Here is a 15,251-nt window from a genome sequence, read left to right as displayed (position 1 = left end):
ACAGAAATCCTGAACTTTTCCTTCTGAAGGCATAAATTGCTATCATTAATGTAAAGCAGGGTACACGCACTCTCTCCAACACAAACCAAGAAAACACGTTAATGAAGGGACCACCCACTTCTCCATCTTTTCTGAAAGTCTTCTTGTAACAGGAAGCTGAACTAGCAACATCATTTCACTAGAAGAAACAGTTAAATGGCTCCTGCTCTTCAATAAATGGGATGAAAGAAGTTTCAGCTGGGCCTGTCTTTATCAACGAACCACAACTTGCAGTCACCTCACCTTCCGCGGGGTCTGCGGTGACCTAATTAAAACTGCTGGTTCCAGAAGTTGTCTAATGAGTTCAGCATGCAAGGACAGTAACCTCCTCTAGACTCCCAAGACCAAGGACAGCAAGGCTTCCCATAATGAATTCAGGCTCACATTTTCATAGCAATACCAACTAGAAAAATGCTTTTCAAAATTACTTTCTTAAAGAAGAGATGAAAGCTTATCTCTGGTTAGAAACCAAAAATATATACAGTTTTTACTTAAGAAAGAGAGAGAAAGAAAGAAAAAAGTAGAATCATGCTTTAAAAACCCCATGACCAAGAACACAGAACCAGTAAAATATCTGGCTGTGCACAATGATTCTAACGCACAACTGGCAACCTCAGCCCTGGGCTTCCTTCCCATCTCGACATCATGAGGAGGCCAGACTGAAGAAAGTTTTCTGCATGTGGACAAACTACCTGAAGCAGAGGCAGCCATCTGCAGCTGCCACAGCCCACCCACACCTCAGTCCATGGCCAGCTGGAAAAGTTTCCTGCAGTCATACCAATGGGAGCCAAACCCACCTCTCTCAGAAAGGTACAGGAAGCCCTTCACCAGCAGTCACTTTCAGGCAGATTCCCATTGTGAATTAAAAGAATCTTTAATCAATTAGAATTATGTTCCTTTTTTATCTCTTACAAGTCAAACTACTAGCAGTCAAACTGAGTAACAACGCAGAGGATGCTGATCACCACACCCTCCAAAGAAAACACAGGAAGAAAGTTCCCCACTCTAGGCCCAGAGTAAGTTCTGAGTCATTACTACAGACTATACACTATCAGAAAATCGATTTTCTGAAGAGGTAAAAGTAAAAAATTCTTACAATAATAGTAAAAATTTCATTTGTATGGTTTATTTCTATGGGAAAACTTAAGATACATTTGCATATATGACTTTCAATGAGTTACCATTTGTGAGAAAGTAATCTACTGAAAGTAAAATCAATGTTTGAGCCACTTTTTCAAAATAGCATGCATAAAATTAGTTCAGTGAGAACCAGTTAAAGTGTTCCCAGAAGTATTTCATTTTAGTGTCTTTCTATATACAAAATGTGCAAATATAACATGAGGCAAAAGAAATACAGCAAATTTCTTCCGGAACCCTGTCTACCTCTGTACTTCACATGCCCCAGAATCCCTGCGGTTACCCTGGAAACACACCCTTTTTTCCCATTAAGACTTAATTCCACATTGTGGTTGCCTCATGTCTGTGTTTTTTTTTCCCAGAAGCCCATTTTCATATTCCATCTTTATTTATGTTTTAATCACAGGATACACATTCTCCATGGTACTCATGCAAGCTTCCACAGTGGCTCCCTAATAAATTTAAAACTGAATGAAGACAATACAAAGATATATCTACATTAACAGAAACCTTCAGAAACACTTAACCTAATGTTTGAAGAAAAATAAAGACAGGGGAAAAAACTTACATATTTTCTCCTAGAAACTGTGTGAATAAAGATGAAGCCAGCAACACCCATAATATATATTCATTAGACTCAAACATGCTTTTCTTAGATTAAGCAGAGCAGTAATATTTCTAAGTAGAACTATAATGTAAAGTTTACTAAGTATAAATGCTTTTTTTGGAGGAGGAAATACTTCTTAATTATCTAACCTATACACCTGTAAGTATCTTAAAAAACAGCAAATGTTCTGAATACATGACTTCTAGTGTACCAGGTGTCTCTCCAGTTTCCATTTTCTCTCTCTCACCTCCAGGACAATTTTTTTTCCATATAAACTCAGCACATACAAAAATTACAGTTTTTTGTTAAAACCTAAGCAAATTTTCTCAAACTTTCAATAAACTCTGATGCAATTATTAAAATACCCATTGTTTTCAATCCAAAAAGAAAAATAAAAAGGCTCCAAGAACTACTTCAAGGCTACTTTTAACCAACTTTCTTCATATGGCTCTTAGTAACATATATAGCCTGGAAGTATTCATAAAGCAGAAATATTTCCTGGCTGATCAGTAATGAAGTAGATGGTAAAACAAACTTATTATCATTCATTTGTATGGCTCTAACAGAAGATCTATTTGAGAGGAAGAAAAAAAATTCTGAGATAGTGAATTGCACTTCAGAAAGGTACAGGCTAGAGTGGAAAAATGACAGTTAATTTTTTCCTTTGGTCTTTAAAAACGTATCCCTTTTCTAGCGCTCTAAGACCACGTAAACCAAGCTTTGCCCATAGCTTCTGAAGTGACAATTTACCTAATCAGTGTGGCAATCACAGAAAAGATCCCATGTTTACTGATTGTTCTAATCAAAACTCACTTTTCAATGCAGCTAATTGACAAGTTTACAGACTCAAGTGAAGAGAAGTCACATGTAAGGTTCTCTGGGCTACAAAAACCAAATGCTTTATTCAGACTGAGTACTCAGGACTACACTCGACTCCAACAAGTTATCAGTACTCCGATAATTACTCATCAGCCAAAAACTGACACATCAAAGGCAAATCAAACACCAACAATAAGAAACAGCCACAGCAGACACTTGACAGAGTTGTCAGTTTGACCAAACGGCCCTTATGAAGTACAATTTCATACTACGTGAAGATAGTAATTATGATACTAAAAATATTTCAGATGGAACAAATGGCTTAGATTTCAGTTTTACTAAAATAAGCTATTCGATTAAATTTTAAAGTTCAAAATTCTATGAAAGGAAAGATGATCTTTTATCACTTATTTAATATTTTCATAGTACTTACTCTGTACAAGGTAGTATTTTAAGTGCTTAGCTACTTAAATTCATTTAGTCTGGTTATTCTGTGTGATAGGCAGTCTTATCCTCTATACTGTTTTTGAGATGAGAAACTGGGGCAATGACCAAACCTATCAGAGGTCACACAGCTATTAAGGATCAGAGTGAGGCCAGGGCTCTGTTCTCATAGCCACTCTCCACTACACTGCGCAATCTCAAAGTTTCACAGGCATATATGCTGTCGGTTGATCATGTTAATTTATTTCAGAAGAAGCAGAGAAGAACCACCCATGATTTTGTGCTTCCTAATAGCAAGCTCAGAACCTTAGGGTTTCAACAAGGCAGGGAGGGAGGTTTAACAAACATCTTAAAGGTTTGCAACTTAACATTATTACTCATATCCAATTAGGATAGGAAAGAAAAATAATGCACACATTTTAGTTGTAAGCATCTAGGCAAATACAGGATTTATAGAGAAAAAATAAGAAAAGGTCTTGGCTAAAACACTGGAATCTCTGCTCTTTTTAAAAGGATAATACTACCCCTCAAAATTTGGCATTTGAAAGAAAATACAAAGAGAAGGGATCAGTTAAAATTAGAAAAGGATATAGATACGGATGAATGGATGAAAGACTGATACAAGGGTAAGGATTAGTTCTACATAAATACTGAGTCGAGGTAACGAGATAAAAATGTCAGAAGTGTTAATGACAGTAAACTAAAAGAAAATAAAAACCAAATCATAGGTCAGACACAGTGGCTCACGACCATAATCCCAACACTTTGGGAGGCTGAAGTGGGCAGATCACTTGAGGCCAGGAGATTGAGACCAGCCTGGCCAACATGGTAGAACCCTGACTTTACTAAAAATACAAAAATTAGCTGCGTGTGATGGTGGATACTTATAATCCCAGCTACTTGGGAGGCTAAGGCAGGAAACTCGCTTGAACCCGGAAGGCAGAGGTGCAGTGAGCCAAGATTGCACCACTGCACTCCAGCCTGAGCAGCAGAGTGGGACTGTGTTAAAAAAAAAAAAAAAAAAAAAAAAACCCACAAAGAAACAAATCATACGTTGGACTATGTGTAATGATATTGGGGAAACATCAGATTTCTTTTCTTCATCTTCTGCAGCATCTGCCTGAGCTTATCATACTTTAATAACCATTCTAGATCAGGCAATACATTTCTTATCCAATACATTCCTTACAAAAGTATTAGAGATGACTGATTTGTGAAATGACATGGTTGCCTTCTAGAAGTCCAACCTCTTAACCCAAGCCTTCCAAGCTTTTCTTATAACCAAGGGCAATTAAAATCCATTAACCTATTCAAATCTTTTTTGAGCTTTTACATGTCTGGCTTCTATGCAGACAATCCCCATATTTCTCTCCAACTAGGTCCTCTCTGTCTTGAGCAAAAACCTGACTCCTATTACTACCTACCACAGATGCCTTTAATGTCCTTCAGGCACTCTGGCATCCACAAAATCACTCATCACATTCTTCCATATTCCTTCACCCTCCTGGGTTTCCAAACTCTGTGAAAAGCCTCAGTAAGTACCCAGGCATCCAGAGTGGACACATATGGCTCTTCATTCCCTTCTCCCTCTCCTCCTCACTCTTCATATTCAATTATCCAGACTTTCAGCCCTCTCTTCTTCCCACCTTCCAGACTTTGGATCCACTCTGCCATAGTACCAGACGTTCATAGTCTCTTCTTAACCCACAGTGCTGTGGTTCTAGAATGGAGATCTGGTTCATTCTTCTGCTAGTTTTTAAAAGCTCATAAACAAACAGACTAGTGAGTGCCCAAATTAAATCAGCAAGAGACAAGAACAGCCAACTTACAAGGAAAAAAAACCGGTCAGTAAAAATATGACCAAAGCAGGAACTGGAAAAAAAAAAAAATCACATCTTAAAACAAAGACACATTATTCGTCATCAAAATACCAAGAACTTTTTATTTTATTTTAAAGAGACAGGGTGTTGCTCTGTTACCAAGGCTGGAAGGCAGTGGCGCTATCATAGGTCACCGCAGCCTCAAACTCCAGTCTCAAACCAAACCTGCTGCCAAAGCCTCCTGAGTAGCTGAGACTACAGGACACCACCACGCTTGGTTAAATTTGTGCTTAGATTAGAGGTGTGAGCCACTGCAATTGGCCAAGAACTTTTAAAAAATAACACCTGGTACTGGTGGGAGTGGGATATTAGACATTCTTATATGCTATTATAGGAAGTATAAATTGGTATACTCTTATTTGGAGGCTGTGGTGATACTGACCAAAAGTCTAGAAATTCACCATACCTTCTGATCCAGCAATACCATTTCTAGAAATTTAGCCTGCAGTTAAGAAATATATTTTTAAAAGCTAATTAGAAGAGCCCAATACATTAAAAAAATAATAAGCTATATACTTCTAAATAATCCATGGTACAAAATAAAAATCAGAAAATACTACAAACTAGGTAATCATAAATATGTGAGACAAAGCTTTGTGGGATAAGGCTAAAGTGATTAGAGGGAAATCTGTAACACTGAAGTGTATATATTAGAAAAGGCTAAATTACCTAAGTCTCCATCTCAAAAACCTGAAAAAGAATACCAATTTAATCCCCCCAAAAGTAGAAGAGAATAATGAAGACAAAAGCAGACATCAATAGAAAACAAAGGTACATGGGAGGAGGGAAAAGAAAAAAAAATTCAACAAAACAAAAGGTTAGTTCAATGGGGGGAAAAAACAATAAAATTAAATAGGTTCAAAACAAATTAAATAGATTCTAGCAACACTAATCAAGAAAAGAGTGACTGTACATTACCAGTATTAGCACTTAATTTTGAAGTCTTACAATCATTAAAAACATATTTTAAAATCTTAGGAACAATTTCTGGCAATCATTTTGGAATTTTAGAATGGGTACATTTCTGCCAAATATAAAAAACGAACTTATCAAAACCAACATAAGAATTACTAAAAAATCTGAAAAGCCAGTATTAAAAAATTTGAATCTATAATTAAAAACCTTTTCATAAAGGAATCTCTAAGTCCAACTGGCTTGATGACTGAATTCTTCTAAAAATTAAGAAATCACAACCATCTTATGATAATCCATACAGAGAACAAAAATGTCTACATTTTCTAACTTGTTTTATAAAGCCAGCCAGGAAAAAACCCTAACCCAGAACATGCAAAAAAGGAAAAGTAATCAAACTAATCTCTCTCATAACACACAGATTTAAAAAATACCACCATACACTGACACATAGAATGTAGTGACATATAAAAAGGATGATATATTCCAGAAATCAGGTTTACTCCAGAAATGCCATGTTGGTTTAACATTTGAAAATCAATCAGTGTCATTTACCATACTAACACAAGAAAGAAAAAACAAACAAACAAAACCCCCAGGTTTTGAAGGAAAAAAGCATCTGATAAAATTTAATACCCACTAGAAACAAAGAATAGAAGAACTTCCTCAATCTGATAAATGTTATCTACAAACAAACAAATGACAACAACAACAACAAAAAAAACACTGCAGCAAACATCATATTCAATGATGAAATAGTAAAAGTTTCCCCCTTAAAACTGATTGGGAATGAAATGAGTATATCTATCATCATCACTTCTATTAATTATGAGAGGTCCTAGCTAATGCAATAAAGCAAACACACACACACACACACACACACACACACACACACACACACACACACAAAAGGCATTAAGATTAGAAAATAAAAATGGTCACTACTTGGAGATGACATAATTGTATACACAAAAAACTTCGAAAGAACATACAAACTATTAGGAGAAATGAATCTACTAAGGACATCGAATACAAATATCCAAAAATCAACTTAATTTCTATATACAAACAAGCAATTAGAAAATAATAGATATTTAAGATATACTATTACTTAAAACATCAAAACACATCAATTATATAGTAATAATTCTTTTTGTCCTTAATTTTTTATTGTGATGATTTCAGACTGAAAAGTTACAAGATAAGTACAAAGAATTCCCACAACCCCTTCACCCACATTCCCTAAATGCTGGCATAAAAATTACACTGATTGATTTTCAAATGTTAAACCAACATGGCATTTCTAGAGTAAACCTAATTTCTGGAATATATCATCCTTTTTATATTCATCATATAACACCAATAAAAAAGCAAAACTGCAAATTGCCAAGTGGAAAAAGATATTTCCAATATAAAACTACCCTCATAACCACAATATAAGAATGCCTACAAAACAGACAACCACCTGGTTTAAAAAACCAGACAGAATCTAGAAATACAAATTCCATTTGACCCAGCAATCCCATTACTGGGTATATACCCAAAGAACTATAAATCGTTCTACTATAAAGACACATGCACACAATATGTTCATTGCAGCCTGTGTACAATAGCAAAGACCTGGAACCAACCCCCAAATGCCCATCAATGCTAGACTGGACAAAGAAAATGTGGTACATATACACCATGGAATACTACTCAGCCATAAAAAATGATGAGTTCATGTCCTTTGTAGGGACTTGGATGAATATGGAAACCATCATTCTCAGCAAACTGACACAGGAACAGAAAGCCAAACACCGCATGTTCTCACTCATAGGTGGGTGCTGAACAGTGAGAACACGTGGACTGAGGGAGAGGAGCATCACACACTGGGGGCAGTTGGGGGGGCTAGGGGAGAGAGAGTGGGGGGTGGGGAAAGATAACACAGGGAGAAATGCCAGATACAGTATGCACCAAAAATTAAATAAATTAAATTAAAAAAAAAAAAAAAAAGAATTGGCTGGGCACAGTGGCTCATGCCTGTAATCCCAGCACTTTGGGAGGCCAAGGCAGGTGGATCACGAGGTCAAGAGATCAAGACCATCCTGGTCAACAAGGTGAAACCCCATCTCTACTAAAAATACAAAAATTAGCTGGGCATGGTGGCACATGCCTGTAATCCCAGCTACTCGGGAGGGTGAGGCAGGAGAACTGCTTGAACCCAGAATGCGGAGGTTGTGGTGAGCCGAGATCACGCCATTGCACTCCAGTCTGGATAACAACAGTAAAACTCTGTCTCAAAAAAAAAAAAAGAATTTAGAGAAATTAAAAAAAAAAAAAAAAAAGACAAAGACCTTGAACACTACATCACACAAAAATATCCAAATGGTCAATAAGCATTTTTTTTAAATGCTCAACTTAGCCACCAGGAAGATGCTAACTAAAAGCTCAGTGCGATACCACTCCCTGCTTAGTCAAATGGCTAAAAGTGAAAAGGCTGACAACACCAAGGATTGGCTACAACATGAAACAAACAGAACTCTCCTACACTGCTGTAGGAGTGTAAATTCATACTAACTGAATGTAATTTGGGAAACCTGTCTGGCACTTTCATTCACTAAAGCTGAACATACACACTCTTGCAATTCCATTCCTGTGGAGTACATATCCATTATGAGTGTTTACGTATGTGCATCGAAGGATACACAGGTTTCACAGCAGTTCAATCTAGTGATCCCAAACGAGAAACCAACCTAAATGCTGTTCCTACTGGATAGGTAAATAAATGGTGACATAGTCCTGTGATTCAACACTATAAGCAACAAAAATAGATGAACTGCTGGGCACAACGGCTCACGTCTGTAATCCCAACACTTTCAGAGGCCAAGGCAGGTGGATCACAAGGTCAGGAGTTCGAGACCAGCCTGGCCAACGTGGTGAAACCCCATCTCTACTAAAAATACAAAAATTAGCCAGGCATAGTGGCATACGCCTGTAATCTCAACTACTCGGGAGGCTGAGGCAGAACTGCTTGAGCCCAGGAGGAGGAGGTTGCAGTGAGCCAACATTGCACCACTGTACTCAGCCTGGGCGACACAGCAAGACTGTCTCGGGTGACAAAAAAAAAAAAAAAAGAAAAAAGACAATGGATGAACTATTGCAACAAGCAATATAAATCTCAGAAACAAAGATTGAAAAAAAGAAGGCAAGCTTTTAAAAGCATAGTCATCTAATAGCTTTTTAAACTATTAGGTAAAGTTTAAAAAAACCAAAAAGGTGCTAGATGATACTATGATACTGCAGTAAGGATAGCGGTTCCCTTTAATGGGCTGAGGGCAGTGCCTGGGAAAGAACTCATCAGTCCTTTAGCTTCTGAGATGCATTTCTACTGGATCTGAATGGTGGATACATAAGTATGTCCATTTCATAAACACTAAGCTGTATAGTTCAATTTGGTACTTTATATATGTTACACTTCAGTAACAAGTATTATGTAAAAACACATGTATAATAACCTAATTTTCAAAACTTGCACACATGAAATAATGAAAAGAAACACTGCTTATTTCAGGACTGGAATTATGGGTGTTTTTTATGTTTTATTGCTACATGCCACATTTTATTCAACTAACATGTACTACAGTTAAAGATATATTTTAAAATCACTAAAAGTATTTTTAAGATTAGCTTTCCTCCCCTCACAATCTTTCCCAGTGTATGCTCCCAATCTAATTTCGTGTCAGCTATGCTATGCTTAATACCACCCAAATACTTGCCATGTACTTCAAAGCTCATTATTTTCTCTCAGCCTAGAGTAACCCAAATTCCTCACTTGTTGGCTCAATTTAAGTATCACATGATTGCTGATTTTTTGTCCATAAACTTTTTTCACTCCTCCTATCCCCTTTGAAAAGATGTGAAATGTCATTAGAGTCCCAGCACTAATCCTGAGGTAGCTCAAAGTTTACAAATCATGAGGCAGAGGGCACTTGTTTCTTGCTCTAAATCAATCCCTACTTTACAAACCATATCTCCCAATTTTTCACGACGTAATTTAAGTAAAGATATCCTAACTGGCATAGATTCTAATTGAAGTCTGTTTGTAAGTGTTTTGTACTTTGCAAGTACACATTAACTCTAATAACAGCCACAACAATGGCAAACAAGGAGTTATTTAACCAAAGTCATATTAGTAAAAGTAGAGAAGGACTCCACTATTCGAAATAAAATGCACAGATGCAAACAAGAGTTGTCTATTTCCAAAGAAGGCAGATTAAGAACTATAGAACTGCAGGCCCCTAGGGCATGAAATTCTCTCCTCTGCTGTAAAGCTAATAAATAAAAAAAGAACCTTCTGGCTTCTTTCTTTCTGTTATTATTGGAACAGGATCGTGTGGGCTAGAAGCAGAAGGCCATGGTATCCATATGAATGGTAAAGAGCCACAAGAAAAAAGAAACTGATAAGGAATGTGTCAATAAACAGCTGGCTTTAAAAATACGTTGGATATGCTTTGACCATTTATTGGTAAAATCTTAGGGCAAACACAGTTCACTCAAAATGATTAGACTCTCCTGTTGTACATAGTATGACTTGATACTGAATATATGGAAATACCTATAAATGTTATTTGCTAAATCTTAGGGGAAACAGCTGACAACCACTGCACCAAGCAGATTCCCACAGGACCATTAACTCTGTACCCCTTCTGTGCTTCACTGAATAGAAGTCCAGAGTTTTCATGATAGAGCCCCACAAAGCTCCATTCAATGTCATTAAGCCATGCAGCAAAGCTATGCGGCTGGAGAGAGGGCAGAGAGTGAATACACTAAAAACACAGGGCTCTGAAAGAGTAAGACCTATAGAACCAATTTTTTCTTGAGTAGTACATCAAAAAAATCTGAACTTCTGGTTAGTAACTTAGCTGTCATTAAAACAGTGCTAGGTGCATAGCACAAATATTTCCCATCAAGTATCCATTTTAACTTGGCTGTTCTTTTGTAAGTATTTTGTACTTTGCAAGTATACATTAACTCTAATGTTTAAGCTGTTCTTTAATAAGTACAAATTCAGTTTAAAAACTTCTGAGGGGTATCCATAACAAAGTATCACTTTTTTTTTAATTAAATTTTTATGAAATATTTCAAACATTCAGAAAAAATTGTCTAAATGATATGACGCTCAGATTTAACAAATGTGAGCATTCTGTCACACTGTTTCTTCTCCTCCATGCTGCCGTTGTAGCAACCAGACAGCCAGAAATGGACAAACAAGGCCTTCATGAAGACATTCGTTTTGAAACGCTGGCACATGACTTACACTTCTTTGATAAATAGGTATAACAATGGAGCTTAAAAATAACATTAAATGGGGATACAATTTAAAATTAATGAAAAATGTATGAAGTCTTAACATTCAACTATCTTTTCCCTTTCCCACTGCAATCCAAATGCCATGTTAATTACTTTTGCGGTCAACATTTCTGACCTGTCCACAAAACAGGTTATGAGGGGTTAAGGAAAGACTGAAGTTTCCCAGAACGACAGGGTTAAAGATATAGTCTACCTGAAGCAGTGCCTGGCTATACTGTAGGTGGTACGGAGATATAATTTGGATCAAGAAAGGGATACCTTTGTCTTTCAGGCAACTAAGTGATGACAATCCTTATCTATTGCACCTGATTTAATTATACTTGTATTGACGAAATACATTGCAATCATTTCCACATACTTCTTTTGCCTGTGTTAACTGAGAAACGGATTTGTAAGTGAAGATTAAGGAAGAAATCCAAATTATCTTATTCAGTTAACTATATATAGGCAAGATAAAAAACAGACCCAGAATAATCAAAGTTATCCTGAGCAAAAAGAACAAAACTGGAATAATCACATTACCTGACTTCAAATTACACTATAGAGCAGCAGTAACCACAACAGTATGGTACTGGCATAAGAACAGATTACAAAGACCACCAGAACATAATAGAGAACTCAGAAATAAATCCATACATCCACAGTGAACTCATTTTTGACAAAGGAACCAAGAGCATACAGACGAAAGAACAGTCTCTTCAATAAATGGTGCTGGGAAAATTGGATATCCATGTGCAGAAGAATGAGACTAGAATTTTCTCTCTCACCATATAGAAAAATCAAATAAAAACAGTTTATAAAGACTTAAATCTATGAAACTACTACAATAAAACTTTGGGAAAAATCTCTAGGATATTGGTCTGGGCAAACATTTCTTGAGCAATACCCCACAAGTACAGGCAACCAAAGCAGAACTTGAACACATCGGATCACATCAAGTTAAAAACCTTCTGCACAGCAAAGGAAACTATCAGCAAAGTGAAGAGACAACCCATGGAATGGGAGAAATATCTGCAAACCATCCATTTGGCAAGGGATTAATACCTAGAATATGTAAAGAGCTCAAACAACTCTATGGGGAAAAAAAATCTAATAATCTGATTTTAAAGTGAGCAAAAGATCTGAATAGACATTTCTCAAAAGAAGACATTCAAATGGCGAACAGGAATATAAAAAGTTGCTCAACATCACTGATCATCAGAGAAATGAAAATCAAAACTACAATGAGATATCATCTTGCCCCAGTTAAAATGGCTTTTATCCAAAAGAGAGGAAATAACAAATGCTGGTGAGGATGTGAAGAAATGGGAACCCTCACAGATCACTGGGAGGAATTAAATTAGTACAACCCAATATGGAACAATTTGGAAGATCCTCAAAAAGATCAAACTAGAGCTACCATATGACCCAGCAATCCTTAAAGCCAGGTATACACCCCATAAAAGGGAAATCAGCACATTAAGAAGACATCTGCACCCCCACAATTACTCCAGCACTATTCACAGTAACCAAGATTTGGAAGCTACCTAAGTGCCCAACAACAGATGAATGACAAAGAAAATGTGATACATCTACACAAAGGAGTACTGTTCAGCCACAAAAAAGAATGAGATCTTACCACCTGTAACAACATGAATGAAACTGGAGGTCATCATCTTAAGTCAAACAAGTCAGGCACAGAAAGACAAGCTTTGCATGTTCTCACTATTTGTGGAAACTACAAATTAAAACCATCAAACTCATGGAGACAAAGAATAGAAAGAGGGTTACCAGAGTCTGGGAAGGATAGTGGGGGAAGAGCTGGGGAGGGGAGGATGGGTAATGGATATCAAAAGATAGTTAGAGGCCAAACACTGTGGCTCAAGCCTATAATCCCAGCCCTTTGGGAGGCCAAGGTGGGCGGATCATGATTTCAAGAGATAGAGACCATCCTGGCCAACATGGCGAAACCTCATCTCTACTAAAAACACAAAAATTAGCTGGGCATGGTGGCGCGCACCTGTAGTCCCAGCTACTCAGGAGGTTGAGACAGGAGAATTGCTTTAACCCGGGAGGCGGAGGTTGCAGTGAGCTGAGATAGTGCAACTGCACTCCAGCCTGGCGACAATGCGAGACTTCGTCTCACAAAAAAGTTAGAAACGATGAATAAGATCTAGTATTTGATAGCACAGCATTTAAAAATAACTAAAAGAGTATAATTGGATTGTTTCTAACACAAAGAATACACACTAGAGGTGATGGATACCCCATCTACCCTGATGTAATTATTACTAATTATATGCCTGTATCAAAATATCTCATGTATCCCATAAATATATACAGCTACAATGCACCTGCAAAAATAAGGATGAAAAATATATGAAAGATTTTGCATAAGGTATTCTCTTACAACTCTTCTAGCTTACATGTTTTTAAAGTTCACTGCACTGATAAAACCAATCTTTTTCAGCAATGAAGATTAGAAACCAACCTTTGCTGTGATACTCAATTTATAATGTAAAATAACAGATGAGTAAAAGCTTACTTGACATAAGTTTTGGAATCTGGGCTTGTCCTCTCAACAGCGGCCTGTATAAGTTTCCCTGGTAGGTCCCAGGTGGTGGTGCAGCATTGCTATAAATGCCAGTTCCTGAGCCTCTTGGCATAACATGGCTATAAAAGGACCCACACAAGAAAAAAAAATGATAGTGATATACCCATTATAACACAGCTGACACAAATCAAACAAACAAATGCTCACAGCCATGTCTTCACTAACAGATCTGATTAAGATCATACAAAAAGAAGGCTTCTAATTAAAGCTGGAAACTACATAATGGTAATAGTGACAGTCAATGTTCATCTGTCACACCAAGACCCTTGATAATCATTTAAATACTTACAAACTCACATCATACAAAAAATAAACTTGAATGTTTTTCTTTTTTTACCTTATATTTCAGTTTTTTCGTTAAGGATCCATGTTCCTGCTATCACTGTATACATGACTACTCTATATCTTGCTATTTTAAATTTACTATATTAAATATTTACCTGTATCTTTTCTTCACCTTCATAATTGAAACACACACAGCTATAGAATACTTCACTATGTTGATGTCTTATATTTTACTAAACCATTTCTCTCATTTCGTACTAGTAGTATAGATTGTAACGCAATAGAAATACTTGGGCATATAACTATGCTTGTCTAAAATTCTTTCCTCAGTACAAATCCAAGAAGTAAGAATTTGGATCAAAGTTTAAGAGTATCTTCTGACCTCACAACTCTATTTAGAGGAAATACTATGTTGCTTTCCAAAATAGCTGAAATAATGCAAAAAGTTATCTTAAGACTATTTAAAATCTACATTTCTTTTACTGCTACTAAGAATGAAGACTTTCCAAAACATTAAGAGCTAATGTTTACATAGGGTAGCTCCTAGGGCTCTACCTTAACACTTGACAGGTATTAGGCTCACTTTAATTCTTACAACTTCATAATTTTAAGAATATGTAGGCACAATTACTGTCTCCACTTCAGACATAAAGAAATAGAGGCACAGAGTGGTTCAGTGAAGTTCACAAATATATTAAGTGGTTAAAAAAAAAAAAAAAAAAGGTATCTGAATCCAGACATTTAAGATCTAAAGCCCATGTTCTTACCCACTCTACCAAACTATCCTCTTAATATCTGCTGTATAAATTACATGCAGACGCTGACCTTCTGCCTACATCACTTTTTGAATCTTAAGGTTTCTCCACTAATTGGAAATATCTATTTATAAGTTGTAATTATTAAGGCATGAATCCTAACTTAATATTACGGCAAGGCTGTTGCTCTTTTTATATCAGCTTTACCTGTTATTTAAAGTACAAGTCCCCTCTCTCTACAGTATCTTCTACAACTAGGAAAAAGCCAATTCAACAACTAATCAGGGCAAAGGATAAAAACCAGAAATTCACAAAAGAGGAAATACAAATGACTAATAAACATATTAAAAGATAATTGCAGGGAAATGCCAATTCAAGCAACTGTGAGATGCCACTCTTTAAGCACAGGCAAACAAAACTTTAATAAA

At 36.5% G+C, this 15,251-nt stretch overlaps 1 protein-coding gene across 2 annotated transcripts in view; it reads right to left on the bottom strand.

Moving 5' to 3' along the window:
* Positions 1 to 15,251, bottom strand: part of XRN2 (5'-3' exoribonuclease 2) — a 93,744-nt gene that overhangs the window by 8,086 nt on the left and 70,407 nt on the right. For both annotated transcript variants that reach the window (XM_035298470.3, XM_002747487.7), the window contains exon 27: positions 13,715 to 13,842. In XM_035298470.3, the coding sequence (XP_035154361.1) occupies positions 13,715 to 13,842 (128 nt within the window). The remainder of the gene's footprint in view (positions 1 to 13,714; positions 13,843 to 15,251) is intronic.

The sequence above is a fragment of the Callithrix jacchus genome, chromosome 5 (assembly GCF_049354715.1).
Source record: "Callithrix jacchus isolate 240 chromosome 5, calJac240_pri, whole genome shotgun sequence".
NCBI classification, from domain to species: Eukaryota; Metazoa; Chordata; class Mammalia; order Primates; family Cebidae; genus Callithrix; species Callithrix jacchus.
Note: the sequence above shows the minus strand (reverse complement) of the source record. Positions and strands in the feature narration are given on the sequence as shown.